This window comes from Magallana gigas, chromosome 1, assembly GCF_963853765.1.
Source record: "Magallana gigas chromosome 1, xbMagGiga1.1, whole genome shotgun sequence".
Classification (NCBI taxonomy): Eukaryota; Metazoa; Mollusca; class Bivalvia; order Ostreida; family Ostreidae; genus Magallana; species Magallana gigas.
The window spans coordinates 65,445,338-65,465,503 of record NC_088853.1 but is presented as its reverse complement, the minus strand read 5'-3'; the positions used below and the strand labels follow the sequence as shown (position 1 = coordinate 65,465,503).

The window sequence follows — 20,166 nt, the reverse complement described above, 5'->3', positions numbered from 1 at the left end:
TATTTTTCAGATTATAATGTTTACAATGCTTTAGTAAGGCATTTTAATAAGCAACCAAACTTCAGTGTTTTTGATAAGTTATAACGAGTTGCAGAGCTTGCAATTCTTTGCTATGTAAACAAAACAAAGCTTTTGTTTACATTTTGAATGTTGATGTGAAAATTCCAGTTTTAGACTTAAAATGAATGTGTTAAACATTAGAAACTGTTTATCTATATGCTTAAAATGATTCGAAGACAGACAAATCAATTAGCTTGAAACATATTTTTACCGGTATATTGAACCTATGTAAACAAAAATAGGACATGAGCTTGTTTATATGACAAAGAACTGTGAACTCTGTATCTTGCTCATAACTCTAGGACTGACTCTCAAATTTTATTTGATGATTGGAAATGCTTTCCTAAAGCATTTTTAATATTAAAATCCCAAAAATAAAACTTGACCAAAATCGTGACCATGCCTCTTTAAGCCAAACTATCAATTAATGTTCAAGATAAAAAAAAATTATGACAGTTCTTTCTTTATGAAATGTAAATTTAAAAACATTTTAATATTGCATGGCATCTTTATGCACGCGGAGAAAATGACACTGACCAAAGATTTAAATGTGTATCCTAAATGTGTACCAACACAGAAATAAAGATCTTATCATAGTACATGATGTTCATATGAAATGAGTGAACATAATCATGAAGCACTTCAATGTTCATAAGAAAGCTAGTTCTAGTTTCTTCGTATTTTCTTCCTTTTAATCTGAAATAAAAAAAATAGTACAAAACTTGTGTTTACTGCAGCACATATTATATAAACAAGATACTCATGTTTCGTAGCCATCTTGGAACCCAATAAGTATTTAATTCCTAAATTTAACATTCAATTGAAAACAAAGTCGGAAATAATTTATCTCATACTTGTGGTGTATACTACATGTGCAATATACCTAAAATTCCTTAAGGGGTAACAGGGGGTTGCAGTGTTAAATTTGTTTTCGATGATTATTTTTGCTTTTTATTTTAACACATTTACATTAAGATGTCCATTACAACATATTATTTTCATGAATACCTCCTTATCTTGAAAGGGAGATATTTTGATAGGAATTGTTTCCCTTTTCTGGCATTATGATTTGAAAAAAATCTTTTGCAATAATTATTTTATTTAATGGAATTCATTTGCAAATTATATTCATTATTTTTTTAAAATGAAAACAAATTTCGAAACTGTTTACAACATTGGCTGTTTACATTCCAATATCATAATTTTATCAAAATATTGCTGAAATCAACACTTCAAATTTTGAAGTTTTTTATCCTAAATTTGAAAAATAATGTGATAGCACATAAAATATTGTCAATAGAATTGAAAATAAAATATAAAAACATAGGTAATCATAGATTACTAAGCTCACCGAGACGGAGCATCACCCATATGAGACATCACCTTCATAAGACCACCTTTATCATTTTATATGAAAATCATACTTTATGATCTTGGATATTCATGGATTCTGTTTTGACAAAATATCGTATATCATCTGATAAATTTTTTTATGATAATCATATGTTAATATGTTAATCAATACAATGATATAAAATTAAATATTGCATCATGTCATATTTCTAATATAATATATATCATATAATAAATAAAATACCGTAATAAACAATAATGAGATTTGATATTGTAACGTATGATATGACATTGTATTGTGTTATACCTTATTGTATTTGATCACATAATACAATATCATAAAATATAATACAATATAGTATCATATTACAATATCATATTACATAATACATCATAACACTGAAACATGATATTATATTGTATAATATAGAATGATATTGTATTGAATGACACTGAAACATATTTGATACATTATATGATATTATATCATATAATACAATATAATTTGATTCCAACATTGTATCTTATCAAATGATACAATATTATGTGATATGGTAAAATATTATAAAAAACATTATTATATTATACATATTGTATCATATGACACAATAAAATATATTACAATATCATATAATACAATTTCATGTGATATGATAATATATCATATAAACCAATATCATATCATACAATATCGTATGATACAATATTATATAATATTACAATATCATATAATACAATTTCATGTGATATAATTCTATATTACTGAAACCAATATCATATTATACAATATTGTATGATACAATATTATAGAATATACAATATTGTATCATAGGATACAATATAATATTTTGCAATATCTTATGTAATTGTATCATGTGATAAAATAATAAATTAAAAATACAATATAATATTATACAATATTGTATCATAATATACAATACTATACATAACAATATCATGATACATAATCATATCATAACATATCAAAAAAATTGATACAATATCATATCGTATCGTATAACTTTTTATAATATAACATATGATATCATATTGTATCATATCAAACAATATTGTTTCATATCATACAATACTTTATCATAGGAATCATGTTATATCATTTATCAACAAACACATTTGTCTATCGAGCTGGTTTGAGTGAGGAAGGAGATTTCTTAAGCATCCTTGATAATGGAGATCAGGCTCTGCTTCTGAAGCAACCTCTGCATTTAATTTATAATAAAATTAAATCAACTATGCAAGCTATCATCTATAAAACATGTGACCTGTTCCAAAAAACTAAACCTCATCCAGCATCCGAAACCTATGGCTCAGATTCAGCATTCAAGCCCATCATGTGCATTTGTATCATAAGACGCATCATCCATGCAATTTTGGTGAAGTTTGGACCAGTAATAACTAAGATATCATCATCAGAGGGCACTAGCAATTAAAACCTTAACTTCCTCCAGCATCCGCAACCTATGGCTCAGATTCAGCATCCATGCCTGTCAGGTGCATCTGTATCATAAGACACACCATCCATTCAAGTTTGGTGAAGTTAGGACCAGCATAGTTAGCATCCTTGATAATGGAGATCAAGCTCTGCATCTGAAGCTACCTCTGTGATTCATTCATATTACAGTTAAATCAACTATGCAAGTTTTAAATAGTACTATCATCTATTAAACATGTGACCTGTTCCTAAAAACTTAACTTTATCCAGCATCCGAAACCAGACTATGCATTCAAGCCTGTCAGGTGCATCAGTATCATAAGACACACCATCCATGGAAGTCTGGTGAAGTAAGGATAAGTAATAACTAAGATATCATCATCAGAGGGCACCTGTTTCAAAAACTTTATCTAACCAGCTCTTAAAACCTTAACCTCCTCCAGCATCCGAAACCTATTGCTCAGATTCAGCATTCAAGCTTGTCAGGTGCATCAGTATCATAAGACGCACCATCCATACAAGTTTGGTGAAGTTAGGACCAGTAGTAACTAAGATATAATCATCAGAGGGCACCTGCAACAAAAACTTAACCAGCTCTAAAAACCTTAACCTCTTCCAGCATCCGAAACCTATTGCTCAGATTCAGCATTCAAGCTTGTCAGGTGCATCAGTATCATAAGACGCACCATCCATACAAGTTTGGTGAAGTTAGGACCAGTAGTAACTAAGATTAATCATCAGAGGGCACCAGCAACAAAAACTTTCACCAGCTCTAAAAACCTTAACCTCTTCCAGCATCCGAAACCTATTGCTCAGATTCAGCATTCAAGCTTGTCAGGTGCATCAGTATCATAAGACGCATCATCCATACAAGTTTGGTGAAGTTAGGACCAGTAGTAACTTAGATATTGCTATCAATGGGCACCCGCAACAAAAACTTTAACCTGCTCCAAAAACCTCAACCTCCTCCAGCATCCGAAACCTATAGCTCAGATTCAGCACTCAAGCCTGTCTGGTGCATCAGTATCATAAGGCACACCATCCATGCAAGTTTGGTGAAGTACAGACCAGCAGTAACTAAGATACTGCTATCAAAGGGCACCTGCATCAAAAACTTTAACCTGGTCCAACAACCTTAACCTCCTCCAGCATCTGAAATTTAGGACCCAGATTCAGCATCCAAGTCTTTCAAGTCCATAAGTAGGTCCAGATGCATCATCCATGCAAGTTTGGTGAAGATAGGACAAGTAATAGCTTAGATACAGGACCTGCAACAAAAACTTTAACCAGGTCCGGACGCCGACGCCGACGCCACCGCCGACGCCGAGGGTATAGCATAAGCTCTCCTTGACTTCGTCTCGGTGAGCTAAAAATGACATAACCATGTACTTTATAACTTATAAAAATTTCTAGGCATTTAAAAGATATATTACAATAGAAATCACCCCTAACTCTTACACTGGAATGATCACCGTTTGTGACAGATTCTGTTTGGAACCATAAAAAATTAAGGCATAGTTTAGATTTAACACGAAAAGATCATTATCAGAATATATGATTGTATTAACCGCTTATGATTTTGTACATTTACATTTCTAAAATTAAATTTGTTAAATTTCCACCAGCTCTTGTTTTGACAATGACTACTTTAGAGTCGGTTAGTAAGGGAAAACATCTATCAAATCCTGTATAACGTCATTATGAATAAATGACATTATAGGGATATGCGGCTATGTTAAGGCTGCCCGAAGCTAAATATATATCGAAAAATGATACTATTTTAATTATTGAAAATTACTTTAACCGAGCGAGTTTCTTTAAACTTTTATTACATAAATTAACAGTGACATCCAACACTATATTTGGTGTATTTTGTGACGTCATATATTTTTCTTAAGCACGTGACGGGTGTTTTCTATCACGGTAAATAATCTATAAAAATCGCATCGGCGCAAGTGAATAATGACATTAAATCAAAAATATTTTATGAAAAATCCTTCGATAAGTAATGCATTTTGCAGTTCTTGCTGGGGGTTCATATAGATATTTCGTTTATTTGAAATATTGTCAAAACATTTCGTACCGCCATCGAAATTAGGCACATTTTTACCTTTTAGGCTCGGTTTAAACAAAATCGGGTCAATCGGTAGGTTTCCCCCAGCAAGATTCACATTGGTACTTATTTTATCTCCCGATTTCACGTAAAATATACTAAGATTGTTTTTAACTTTCACTTGCGCCAAGCCGTTTTATATGCATATACATATCACCATTCATTAAATAACACGTAGCAGGGGGAGTCTCAAAACCATTAGTTTATGAATAGTTATTTACCTATTACGAAGTTTAAAACTGTTGATTTTTTTTACACTCCATATCGGTGATATTGAATTTAGTATCACTAGTATTTACAACAGAGTCTATGTAAAGGAATGAAGCGGTTTTATTATGCACAATGAATATCACTTATTACGTAACGATACATTCCCTAAGAACGATCGAAAGGAATGCAGATCGTGACGTCAAAGTTAACTATGACGTCATACCTTATGAAGTACAGAGAAATTAATCGGGCTCCTTGACGTTTATTCAGAATGATAAAAAATTCCACTGATGATAATGAAAAACCAACTATTGTGTGTTATAGACCTTACATGGTAGTGTTATTCTTCACTTTAAAAAAAGTAGGTCAATGACCTACTTTTTTAGTTAATGGCCATTGAATATTTTTTGAAAATTAAAGAAAAATCCATAAAAATTTTACACTATGATTAAGATTTTCTTAATTGTGAAAATAATACAAATTGCTTAACTCTTTAACAAATGAAATACAGTTTATGAATGGTAGTGACATTAAATAGATACAAAGCATTAAGTTGTCATTCACTATTTTTATAGATATTCTAGTCCGAGTTTCCTCTATCAGTTTTAAAATTACTACCCATTTTTGATTCAATATAACCAAAAAAACTGAATGATGATAATGCTAAAACATTAATAGTATTAAACTAAGTATATTTACCTTTCTCTGTTGGTATGAAATTTTTATGAAGTCAATGATCAAAATTTTGAGATATGGTGTCTTTTATCGTTTTTAAGCATTTTAAAATATTTTTGTAATTCGTGCCATACGATTATTTTATTGAAAAAGTGAAGTATAACCAACAGAACATATGCAAAATTATAAAAACTAAAATATAAAATCTTAACTTATTATACTAGAGTACTGCCAAAAATGATTTAGCGGAAAACAAAATCTGTAAAATTTAGTCCGAATTTCCTCTGTTTGGCTAGAAGTCTATTTTTGTTTGAACCTAATTCAAAAATATAGTAGAAATATCGAATGTTATGTCATTAATAATTCATTTCATAAATACTTTTTGTGTTTAGAACAAATTTTACTCATGACATTGAACTTTATAAGAATCGGAATTTGAGAACTCAAACCCTGAGTAAACAACACCCTTAACATAGCCGCGTATACAATCAAATCAATTATGACGTCATAATAGAGTTAGCACATCAAAGCATCATTGCAATGATAGTCACGTGATATGTCATGTTCATCGTTAATCACAAAGATGATGCAATATCAAATACTTACGGTCAGAACTATTTTTGACTCATCCCCCTTTTATTGATTCAGTTTGTAAAGATATTACGGTGTATTCCACATCCCCTTTCTACTACTCTTTGATCGAATATTGCTGAAAATTTATATTTAACAAAAAATGATGGAACACAAAAATAAGCATTTAGTTGTGAAAATGAAGTGCAAACCACAAAAGGCATTGTTATTAAGGAATTATACATGAGATACTAATAACGAAATGGAAACAGTTTCTTTACACAACACCCTAAACAAACTAAAGCCTCCCCAGACCTTTATATTACTACAAGTATTTAAGAAATGAAGATAATGATTTTTCTATTGATCGACGTATCAAAGAAAAAATTGACCGGAAAAGTTCATCAATGCGCTACGCGCATTGATGAAAAAGTTTTCCGGTCAATTTTTTCTTTGATACGTCGATCAATAGAAAAATTATTATATTCATTTCTTATCATTTAATAAAACATTTTCAAATAAAAAAATGTTAAGTGTCATTGATCAAAAATGTAAATAATGTAAATGAAGCGGCGCGTATGAATACAAAACAACAACAGCAACAATATTCAAAATGGATGCACCTTCAGCTGATGCAGAGCTACTGAGTTGAATTAATGGATTAAACACAAATAGTAAGTTAAAATCTGAACCGGCTAAATTGCAAACAAAAGGAAAATACATGCGATAGCTTGTGATATTATTCACTGTGCTGAAAAATTCGTAATACAACTAGTTATCATGTGAGATCGCTGGAATATGCAACTGGACATAACCATCCAAGGAGAGGCGATCGTAGATGAAAATAGTTGATATGTCGACAAAGAATAGTATGTATAAGCGACTTTTGTAAACGTTGTGGTAACTAGCTAGCCAGTGATGTACTTAAATGGTATATCTGCCGCTTGGAATGCGCCGAAGGAGTTGATGCATTACTCATAGCTTTTCTTTACGACGCTTATTCTGATGACCGATCATGTACGTGTGTAAATTTAAAAATTATAGTTACCAAATTTGAACAGCAGTGTTACCGTGAAAGTTTATAGGCCTATATGTTCGTTATAATAATATTCCTGGAAAAGGAACAGCCAGCCTCGCTGTAAATGTTGATTGATCTCAAGCAGACGAAATCGTGAGAAGACGCTTAATTTTCTATTTCGTGAATCAAATAATGTGTTTTATTTATTTTTGAAGGTTAAACTTTCAAGTTTTTATATTCACAAGATTGCATTTTCTTTGCTGACAATAAAACAGACACAACTTTACATTTAGTTGACAGTGTTTATCTTGGAAATACCCGTTCTATAAATAGTGTTAGACCAGAACAGTTGAGAAAAGTAGATCCGGCAAAAATTTTGTTGATGTAGGTATCAAAGAAATTTTTCAACCAATCAGAAGCACCGATATCTCATCAAACGAATAAATATTAAATAATACATCCTTAATCAATATATTTCTCTTCGAATCATTCGAATTTCTTTTATGAAACATAAACAACTGTTCCTCATTCATGTTAATTCAAACTAACAAGGATAAAAACTTAGTGCCTGTCATTAAACCTGACTGTGTAAGTTTTCAGTAATTTTTAAGCTTTTAGAGAAAAAAATAGCTAGAGATAAACAATTACGTGGGAAGGTTAAGGGGGGTGTGCTGCCATCTTGTACATTTCAGGATAAGAATGTAAACATTTTAAACTGACCTATTTCTGCCCAAAACTGGCCAAAACGTTGCCAAAGGATACAAAATCAATAGATATGAAGTCCTAAATGTCATTTAGTTTGAAATGTATGCATACTAGAACGGGATAATGCTTTTTTAATCTCTTAAAACAGCTGTCTAACTGCGCAACTACAAACTTTTTTTTCAGTTTTAAAAATCTGAAAAATATCAAGGGAGTTCATTGTTGGCCACTTAACAATCATTTGTTGAGAAAAAGGTCTAAGGTTGCTTATTTAAGTCATTACTTTGTCTCAAATTGAGGTACCCTATTCTTAAAATCGGCTTTAAAAAACTATCAATTCCCACAAGATATATTTTTCTGTAACTATGGAGGAACATTGAAGACATATTCTCATTGAAACCAAATGCATACTTTTTAATTAAAGAGAATCACTGTTTTGGACCCCTACCCCACTTCTAAATAGAATTTACTTTAATTCATACCTATACAGCTGGAAAAACCCCCTTAAAGAAACAGGGGACAGTATAGAGATGTATATCAAATTCAACACGGATTGTTTTGAACTGACATTAAAGTTTTTCTATGAAAATATCGGTATAACATTAATGTGTCTCCGTAGACACATGAGTTCCTAGTATAGACTGGATTTTTCTTGTTCTAGAATTAGATCTCATACCGACTGATAAAAATTGGGTACCCTATTTTGAGACAAAGTTACAACAATGATGTGCAAGATTTAAACTTTTTCTCAACAAATGGTTGTAGAGAGTACACCAATGGACCCTCTAGATATTTTTTCAGGTTGCTAAGTCTTCAAAATAAGTATGTAGCTGCGCAGTTTGAATGGTTTGATTGATTAAAATGGCATTGTCCTGTTCTTGTATGCATAATTTGCAAACCTATCAGTTTGATTAAAACCGCTGCTAGAATCCTATTTTTTTGTGATCGGCTTCGGCCGATCACAGTTGTGTCCATATGAGGCATCCAGCAAATTTACCTATTGCGTACGTAATGCGCCTTGCACTATTTTATTTACTATGCAATGACAACCTTATTTAAATCTTTAATTAGACGTACATTACTGAAAACGGTAATCTTAAACGTTTACTCTGAAAATAAAACATTTATAGAGTTACATACAAAATGATTTAAATCTCGTTTATTTTCTTCACATATGCGTAAGAATATTAGTCGGAAGTATAATTCGCCTACTAAAAATAAAGCTCATTCATGCCTTGCCATTTCGAAAATCAATAAAACAGTGCTATATATAGTTTACTGCATGTAGCGTATATAATATAAACAGAGCTGACCAATGGATTCCATGCCGTTCATTCCTTTAAAAGTAATACTTTCTTATTTATATAGTTATTCATTCGGTTCTCGAAAAACCTTTTATACAGTTTTTATACAGTTTAACCGAAAAACGGAATGTTGCATCAAAACAGCACAAAACATGGGATTCTAGCAGCACTTTATAATTTAAGAATTGAACACACTTTCAATACATGTAAAATTTGAAGTTCAATATACGAGGTAGTGTTGTTCTAGTCGGATTTTAGTATCGTAAACAAGGGGAGAAGAAGGCATGGCCGAGAATAAAAGCAAATCTATATACTTTTTAGGAACTGATTGATATAACTAACATCTCTCCCAGTATTCCTATGTTCAATTCTCATTAAATCACTCCAAAATACTTTATACGAGTTCTTATATTACTATTATTTTGAATTTGTTTACAACGCTCTCCGATAAAATTTACACGACATTCCACTTTCAGTCATAACGTTATCAGCGTGTAAATCTACGTAATACAATCTTATTTGAAGTAAAAAAAATGTAGTCAGTACTGTTTTTTTTTTGGTCTACGTTTTATTGCCTAAATATTTGAATATGTACATATATAATGAATAAGATTTGTGATTTCACGGAATGACAAGCAACTCAGATTATATATCTTCCTTAACACCCTTGTGTATTACAATGTCTTTTTCAGGGAAATTTTATTATATTACCGCTATATTTATCTCTGAAATGCCAAACTATATTGTATTGCACATGGTCAGAATAATTGCTAATAACTTTATAATATAAATCAAGTGGTATGAGATAAATAAAACATATAAAAATTGTGTGATTCTAATCTTATTGTATCAAACTTGTTGAAATGATTTATTACGCTTCGCAAACATTGGTCTATATATATATATATATATATATATATATATATATATATATATATATATATATATATATATATATATATATATATATATATCCCAAATGTACGTGTTACGGTTACTTTTCTCTGTCATATCCCAATCTAATTTATAGTGTAATGCTGAAATCTTTAATGTTGTCATTGTTAGGAAAGTAATTATTGAAACAGCATATACAATTCCTAATAAAGCAAATCCTCAAAAAAATATCACAATTTCATTGCGAGTTAAACGCTGAAATTTTTTAAGTAAGTTCAACAAATTATGTCCATAATCAGATCTCATAATAAACAGGGTTTAATTGACATTTAAATAAATTTTCTCGCATGCCTGTTTCATATTTTATTTGTTGCCGTTTATCTGACTACGTTTTATTATCGAATACTCCTTTGAAAAGGTTCATATTTTGCCCCATCCTCCCTCTTCAATTCTTCTGAATGGTTTCCCGGTGACTTTTTCTTTTTTCTAAATTAAAAAATGCAGTTGTTAGGAAGAAGACATGCTTCAAAGAATATTTTGGGCTCTGTCACTTATCAGTAAACGAATACCATTCCTCAAAAACATGATATGAATGCATTCAAAACTTAGATAAATCAATTCGGGATTTTCATAACCCGGAGTTATCGTTCGTAACACGAGTTATCTCTCCATTAGAGCAGGTATGGCGCTATCTAACCAGTATAAACAAATGGTTCAAATAAACATTTTTGTTTTGTTTAATCGCTTATTGATGTAAATTGTCAATGTAGAAAGAGGATTGTGCAATTAAAAGATGCTGTTATATTAAAATATTAAAAAAAACAGTTGAGATATTTGACGAGCGCGCCTAATCGCACCATATCCAGGCACATATCATGGTTTTTGAAAGTGGATAGGGAGGGGATAGGGCATCTTTGCTAGCCAAGTGCGCGATTCGTTTTTTTCATCTCATGCACTTTATTTTTAACGCGCCTCATAATCACTGTCAGAAACATTAAGGTAGTGTTTTAATGAATTAACATTACCATCAATGTCATATTTGAGCACTGTTAAAAGTTATGAAATAACTTTCATGGTTTAAATTGTATAATACTAAACACATATTGTTGAACTTATACCATTATTGTCTCTGTAATTACTCTGCCACAAAAGGCATAGGATCAGAGAAGTTTTTAAAGGAATATATGTTATGGAATACATGCATTAAGCTTTATCTATTGTGACAGATCCAGAATTAATGAATATAATTTTCATACCACATTAGAGTTGTTTTTTGTTAACACTTCTGGAGTTGAGCCAAACATAACATCCAATTCATTTTCTTCATCTGAAATCAATTGGTAATTAAACAATTATCGTACGTAATCCTCTCTATACATTAATTTATGTCAGTTCATAAAATCAATATATACCATGTATATCAATGTTTGTTCCTTAACAACAGATCAATAATTCTAACACGTTCATGAGACTTACCCTGTTCGGTAATATATTTGTAGACATGCACCGTATTATTGTTATGTGAGTCTGATCCAACGTAGAGATTGTTTGTGTTGACGTCGTAACTAAGACTAAACGGTGAGTCCATTTGTTCTCTTAATGCCAGTAAATGAGACAAGAATTTGCCGTCTTTATTCAGCATATGTACAGTTTTTGTTGCAGCATCACACAAAAGGATGTGTAAAAGTGCGTCAGTGCAGATTCCACAAGGGTCGAGTCCTGATCCTGATGGATGCCCCGTGTAAGAGAAACGATGATCTCCTAAACTGTTTGTCACCACTACAGCTCCAAAGTCTGACACCACAATATCCCCATTATTGTTTTCTGTTATATAATTAGGATTACAATATATTTCGAGTTTTCCTGTTTTGTCATATTGCACTGTCTGTGTCAGTTGACCATTCATGTTGAACCTGGAAACCTTGCAACGCATACCGATAAGTAGTTCATCAGTTGAAGAGGACCAGTATACACATTGTGGTGTCGATTTCTTTGGTTCTGATTGTTCTATAAATGTGGTTGTTGTTTTCATATCTTTTGACAGCTTTTTAATATTACCATCACCACTTATATAAATCAATTCACTCTCACTGTTCACTGTGTGAGATCCATTGTAACTACTGCTAAGATCAGTTAAATGATGCTCAATTTCACCTGTGTTGTTTGTCAAGATAAGATTGTTTGTATCACTGACCCACATCATGTTTGGCTGAACAAAGGAAATGTGATAGCAGCTGTAAATACCTGTGACTGAGATCAAGTGATTGAAGCGAACTTTTTGTATAGTGTCTTCATCTGTGGTGTGGTTCGTTTTCAGAGATCCCACTGAGTTGGTATCTAAATACAATTCAATTCAGTCAATATGAATTCAATTCTATATTTATAAAATGACCTCAACACAAAACAATGAAAATAAGTTTAAGAGGACTGTACAAAACTTTCGTGAGCAATGGCGTTTTTAACATTTTAAAAGGCATTTGTTTTATTATTTATTTTTAATAATTCGTTTTAATGTTTTGTTTATTTTTAAATATCGGGTTTGAGTGATGAAATTTTAAAAACGGGAACAAGTTCCTAATTAAGAGGTTCGTGTGATAGATAGATAGATAGATAGATAGATAGAGAGATAGATATATATAGATAGATATAGATAGATATAGATATATATATATATATAGATATAGATATAGATAGATATAGATATAGATATAGATATATATATATATATATATATATATATATATATATATATATATATATATAATTTCAACAAATTCGTGTAGTAAAGCAATTATTAAATCACACATTATAGGTATCCCAAATGTATATGTTACGTTAACCTTTCTCTATCATATCCCAATTTGATGCTAAAAAAATTATCACAATTTAATTGCGAGGTAAACGCTGAACTTTTTAAAGCAAGTTCAACAAATAATGTCCGTAATCAGATCTCATAATAAACAGGGTTTAATTGACCTTTAAATACATTTTCTCGCATGCCTGTTTCTTATTTTATTTGTTGCCGTTTATCTGACTACGTTTCATTATCGAATACTCCTTTGAAAAGCTGATATAACCATCCTATCGAAACACTGTATGAAAATATGACTGGTAAGTCATCATTTAATGTGGCTGAAATTTGAGGCTACAAAAAAGCATGTGTCAGACTCGTAATAAATTTTCAAAGTGTTGTTTGATGTGTACGGAAACAAGTGGATGTCATTTAGACAAGTTTACAGGTGGGTCAGCAAATTCGAAATTGGCCAATCAGTCCTTAGGAAAGGCAAGGTCTGGGGCACCTCATACGACTTCAACTGATGCAATAATTGCAAAAACAACCGTTATCATTATAAATGGTGGTTTGTTTACCATACAAAAATTTGTAAATTTAGTAAGCATTTCATCGTGGACAGTATTTACAATTCTAAAGAAACAAGTTTGCCTCCGAAATGTTAGTGCAAAATGGATACCTCATCTATGATCAGAAATACAAAATTGATTGCGGGCTGAAATGTGTAAAAAAAAAGCTACTTAGAAATATACAAATATTGCAATCAATATTTATCAGAAATTGTTACAGGTAATGAAACATGGATATATTATTTTGAACCTCAGAAAAAAATTATAACAAGATGTGGTTGACTAAAACAGCAAAACGACCAGTTAAAGCAAAACGATGCCAAAGTACAAAGAAAGTATTACTGAAAATTTTCTTTAATATTGAAGGCACTGTAGTTCAAGTTGGTATTCCAAAAGAACGATCGATCACCGACCATGTTTACAAAGAATACGTGCTGAAGAAAATTAAGAAAGAGACCAAAGTCTTAAATTCGCAACATTCGACTTATTCATGACAACGCCCTTGCACATTATTTCAAGATTGTGATATTATTTTTAAAAAAAACACAAAACGGTTTATATTTTGCCCCATCCCCTCTTCAATTCTCCTGACTTGTCTCCCGGTGACTTTTTTCTTTTTTTTAAATTAAAAAATGCAGTTGTTACGAAGAAGATATGCTTCAAAGAATGCTTTTGGCTCTTTCACTTATATCAGTAAACGAATACCATTCCCCAAAACATGATATGAATGCATTCAAAATTTGGATAAATCAATAGAAATTATGTGTGTCTGTTAAAGGAGAGTATTTTAAAGGTAGCCATTAAAAATAACAAAAACATCTTATTGTGCTATTTTTGTAATAACGATGACATTATTTATTGAGCACCCCTCGTACATGTATATTGATGTGAAGTACTTTCTAAACGTAGACATTACATGTACTTTATTTTGAACGCAACTCGTAATCACTGTCAGAAACATTAAGTGCTAGTGTTTTAATGAATTAACATTTTCATCAATGTCATTTTTGAGTACTGTTAAAAGTTATGAAATAACTTTCAAGGTTTAAATTGTATAATACTTAACACATCAAGTTCAACTAAAACCCTAATTGTCTCTATACTTTCTCTGCCACAAAAGGCAGAGGTCAAGAGTGTTTTTTTAGGAATGTGTATTATTGAAGACATGCATGAAGCTTCATCTATTGTGACAGATCCAGAATTAATGAATATAATTGTCATACCACAGAGTATTGTTTTGGTTAACACTTCTGGAGTTGAGCCAAACATAACATCCAATTCACATTCTTCATCTGAAATCAATTGGTAATTAAACAATTATCGTACGTAATCATTTCTATAATTCGTTTTAATGTTTTGTTTATTTTGAAATATCGGTTCTGAGTTATTGATTTTTAAAAATGGGAACAAGTTCCTAATTAAAAGGTTCGTGAAATGTGTGCAAGGACCAAGGTGAAAATGCTACTAACATTGAGGTAAAAAAAATTATATTCCTTAAAAAATGCTTTCAACTCTATCAAACTTTATTGTGACGTAAATTAAAACGATTGACATCGTTTAATGTTACTGTTGAAATTAGTTTTTAGATGATGAAATGAAATTTGTAGAAAACATTGAAAAAAGAACATCACAATAGGCGACTTTAGTCATGTGTATGGAACGACGTACAAATATAATATGGTTTAATTGTTGCCACGAGAAAAACCCCGATGAAGACAAATTAGCATATTTAAGTTTCTTAGCTTAGAAAAGTGTATTATTTCTAAACAATCTTTATCAATAATTACCATTAAGAGCGATCTTCCGGGTAATATACTTGTAGACACAAACTTTGCTGTTCTGGAATGATCCGACCCATAGACGGTGAGTGTTGGCATCATAACTTAGACTGCATGGTTCAAATATTCCAAATGGTCTTATCAGTAGATGTGACAAAAACTGGCCATCTTTATCTATCATCTGTACCGTGTGGGTTTTGCCATCACACACTAATATGTGTGAAAGAGCGTCGGTAGATAGTCCTAGTGTATGTAATCCTGGTCCTGATGGACATCCTGTGTAGTGGAAACGAGGCCTTCCTTGACGATCGGTCGCTGCTATCAAAGCAGCGTCAGAAACAACAACATCCCCATTGTTATTTTCCGTTATATAGTGAGGTATAAAATCTAAGTTTTCGTATTTAAATGTAAGTGTATTTTGCCCGGTCTGATGATTGTACCGGTTTACTTCTCCTATTTTGGATTTTCTGTCATACACACCGACCAGCAAATCACCCGTAAAAGCGGAGAAGTACACACAATATGGTCTCCTAGTTGAGTAATTCCACTTTAGGAATATTTTCATTGTTTTCCTATCCTTGGATAGTTTGATAATATCCAACTCCCTATCTATGAAAAAAAGATCACCATCTTTATTCACCGTATGTGATCCATAAAAAAATGATTTATGAATGAACTGATCTCTATAAAGATCTTTTCGACAATAAAATGTTTCACCAGACACGTCTGTCAATATGAGTTTAAAGATATAGCTGACCCAAAACAGGTTCGATGTCACAGGGGACATGTGATAACAACAATCAGCATCTGTAACGGTGAGAGATTGGTGAATCTCAGGGCTAGGCATTAGTTTAAGCAAATCCTCATTTACTACGCGTCGGCGTCGTTTTCCCCCCTGTTTGACTTCAATTTCAGTCAATAACAGTGTCACCATCTCTTTGTTGATTGCCTGACTCATTAAAAGTTTGCTGGTGTGGTTTTTAAAAGTCATGGTGCGAGGATGTTTGTTTTTGGACAAAAGGTAGTGAATTGGTTTCATTGCAGACTGTACGTGCATGTTTTCATAACTTTGTATGCTAGCAAGATATATGCTCATTTCAATCGTTTGTTTTAAACATCTGTGTTTGGTGTCGAAATCACTGAACACATTAACCATGAGATCGTCTAGTACATAATCAATAAAATCCTTCACTTCCTTTTTTTTTTGTTAACATTTCGGACTGACGGCACCTAAATTCTGTGTGACACGTTTTTAAATCAGCAGTGAGTTTTGTTTTTAGAGCAGATCTCTGAAACAAAGTTACACTTTTAATGGTGTGAATTATTTCTTTGAGTCGCTTTTGCATCGATTCATATTCTGTTCTGACATCTAGTAATCTGTGTTCTTTATGCTTAAAGCAAATTGAACAGGCTGGTGTTTGGCAGTTTTTACAGTACAGCCCATAGCCAATACTACCATGTGTCACACATGAGTTTTGATTTGGGATGAAGTTCAATGTATCACGGTATACCACAACATCGTGGTCTATTGTTGTGAGATCGTGTATATGGTTTTCGGTGCATTGTCGACACAGATCACAAGGACACGATTTACAAAAGTACTCTGTGTTCCTGGTACACTTTGAACACTGACGTATCTTATAATTGATTGTCGTACTCATGATTGCTCAGATTGTAGTCTCAATCGCTAACCTGATAAACAAAACATATTGTGTATGTTATTAAGTCCGACCTTGGTGGTTGGACTATATATATTATATATACTATATATATATGTGATGTAACAGGTTTCAATATATTTAATGTGAGTTATAATAAGTCCTAGAAAATTTACTTACCTACAACATTATACCTGCAATATGCATGGGTATCAATTGTATTGTATTGCATGTGGAAGTTTTCAATTTAACATAGCAATAACTTTCATTAACATGCTGATTATAAATGTAAAAAGGTAAAATGTAAATGTTAATGTTTTGTAACTATATTTACGTCAGCATGCAAGAGGATGTTTATATGCCACTTTATTATGTCTACAGATATTAAAAGCAAGTAGGAATCTGCTTTATTTATGTGAACATATTAACATGCAACATAGAACATATTTGTTTTCCCCCGGACTAAAATGTTTCAATTTCATTGATTTAAACATAGCACGTGACTTCCTCATATATCTCTATGTTTGTTAGCCGAGATTGAATATATGGCAATATGGCCTTCGTTGGCCTACGCGTCGTCTACTTATTCCGATGTCTATTATTATTATTAAGGTCAAGATCTAGTAAATGAAAGGTGCCTACATATGAATATATATGAATATATGAAATTCAAAATATAAACTCTTTTAATGATGCTTCATAATAATATCTTTGTTTCATAGGGTGTACCGGGGCTTTATTTTTTGGTAAACACAACGAAAAATCATGTTTTAAACAATCATTTTCCATGAAATATGAAGGATAAAAGTAACAAATATCAGGGTTTTATCCATTTTTGACTAATGAAATATATCTAAAATGCCTACAGTCTCTCCAAAAACGGCATTATACAAGCTCTTGACCTTCTCTTTAAAATGATGTCAAATAGAATATATGTACCGGGATTACTTTTCCGTGATTAAATATAGAATGTTAAAATATTGTTTTATGTTCTACATAAGTCCTTAAAAACCGTAAAATACGAGTAAAAATTAATCAAATCAATTATGACGTCATTATGGTTCTAGCACCAAAAAGACAGTCTGGAATCATGGAATCATTTACTAGATCTTGACCTTAAATACATAAACCGCACGCAGTAAGTTCTTGGAGTAATTACTCTTTGAATTTCTTAAAATTAGAGTAGATGCCCGTTAAATATTGACATCACACTGTTTTGTCTGAAGCAGAACAAAATTGCAGCGTCCAGATTTGTTCAAATCTCTAAAGGGGAAAGGTATAGAACGTTCAAAATTAAATACCAACAAAACATAGTAATCAAGAATTAGTGTAGTGAATATTTCAAAGAGTATTTGAAAGGTGAGATCGAGTTTAAATGTGTTAAATTTGACGGAATGTAAACTTATTAACGAGGGTTTGCGTAGATCATCGTTTTTTATAAATAAATATGTCACTTAAATGTCGTCGGGAAAACACAACACTTCTTAGGTTTGTTACTGACTGACTTCGCCTCGCCATCTATGAGATTGATCAACCCGATATATTTTTGTAGTCAGTCAGTAACAAACTTAAGAAAAGTGATACTATTGGCATAACAACATCGTTATTTTTATTGTTTAGATATATAATCCGCAAATTATTATTCTTATTTCGCATATTGATACAATCACTTGCTGTTAACTTTAGAATGGCTGATCTCAAGATTAATATGTTTAATCTTGCATGCACATTGTCAGATACTAGTGTTTGTACGTTTATCATATACATATTTTAAAACTCGGATCTTTAGAATGACCAACATCACATCGATTCCTCGCCAAAAGACATAATTACCTTGCATGTTGACTTAAAGATGAAGGCTCATTTTTCTTCTTTTTTTTTCGCTGTAAAATTTAAATTTTTTTTTTTAAACTCAGGAATACACATAATGCATCGTAATCAATGTCAATGGAACCATTACTGAATGTAAATAAACATGATATAATATTTAACCGTGTAATAGTTCCCTTGTTATTTGCATCTGGTGAACATCGACACTATTCACCAGCGGAATTTAATTTCTTACATTTTCATTCTCGGAACACGGTAAAATTCAAGTCACAACGTTAAATTCAAAGTTAAATAACTATAATGTTTACCATAAAAAAATATGCACGGCAAAAAAAATAAGTTTCCTCAGAATAATAAGTGCCTATGTAGCCGGTGTAAAACAAGTCCGGTAGAGGGTTAACTCATTTATTTGCCTGACCACAGGATAATAATTTATATGGGATCAACCCTACAAAAATTAACATAAATATTAATATAAAATATGACAAATAACAATTTCGTTTGTGTGTTCACATGTATTTGCTATATGAATAAAACACACAGCTTCACAGCCTTTAACATTTGTGATAAAATTATTACGTTATGTTATTGAACTTGATAATCAAAAACGATATCAGCAACTATTTATTCAGTTACTCGTTATAATTAGCTATAAAATAGTAACCTAGAATTACATATGATACCATTGTAATAATGTGCATATTTTAGGATATTGTACCGATGTATGGAATCAAGCTGAGTCTACATAAATATCTCTGGGCAATGTAGCTGTAACAATTACAAATAAATGGAGCAGTGCCGTATTTCAAAAATCAAAAGGTACATGAAATATTAAAGGATAGAATAGAGCGTTACAAGTAAACTTCAACATTACATGTTTTAATTAAAAAGTAAAATTATCAGAATAATGAATTATTATATAAGCATGGCAGACTATAAAATATTCATTCATTCACTCATTCGATAGAGGAAATATTAGTAGGAGATAAAAACTACTTACTGTGCGTGCTGTAAATAACTTTCTCTCTCTATATATACAGTATATGGCTAGAATCATGCACCGACTTCGCCCTGGGTCGTAACTAGTCTGGTCATTTTTAGAACCTGTTAAATGGTTTTTATAAAATTCACTACCCGCCAAAATGGCTTGGTCAATCAAATAAGTTGATGTCTCGTCGGTCGGGTCGT

At 31.5% G+C, this 20,166-nt stretch overlaps 1 protein-coding gene across 7 annotated transcripts; it reads right to left on the bottom strand.

Annotated features, from left to right (window-relative positions):
• Positions 1 to 531: 531 nt before the first annotated feature.
• LOC105344909 (uncharacterized) lies at positions 532 to 19,272 on the bottom strand. Of its 7 annotated transcripts, none has more exons than XR_010714200.1 (7): positions 18,982 to 19,272; positions 15,500 to 17,182; positions 14,936 to 15,004; positions 11,829 to 12,689; positions 11,609 to 11,679; positions 6,471 to 6,573; positions 532 to 756 (listed from the first exon to the last, which is right to left on the bottom strand). XR_010714200.1 is itself a non-coding variant. In XM_034464593.2 (7 exons), the coding sequence occupies exons 2-7, from the start codon at positions 16,644 to 16,646 to the stop codon at positions 10,773 to 10,775; spliced, it is 2,124 nt and encodes a 707-aa protein (XP_034320484.2). In that variant the 5' UTR covers positions 16,647 to 17,182; positions 18,982 to 19,272; the 3' UTR covers positions 9,992 to 10,772. The 7 variants fall into 7 exon arrangements, 6 of the variants coding, with proteins under 6 accessions (XP_065941415.1, XP_065941475.1, XP_034320484.2 ...); XM_034464593.2 differs by lacking the exons at positions 532 to 756; positions 6,471 to 6,573 and adding an exon at positions 9,992 to 10,838 and having other exon boundaries at positions 11,829 to 12,506; positions 12,597 to 12,689; XM_066085343.1 differs by lacking the exon at positions 6,471 to 6,573.
• Positions 19,273 to 20,166: the final 894 nt, after the last annotated feature.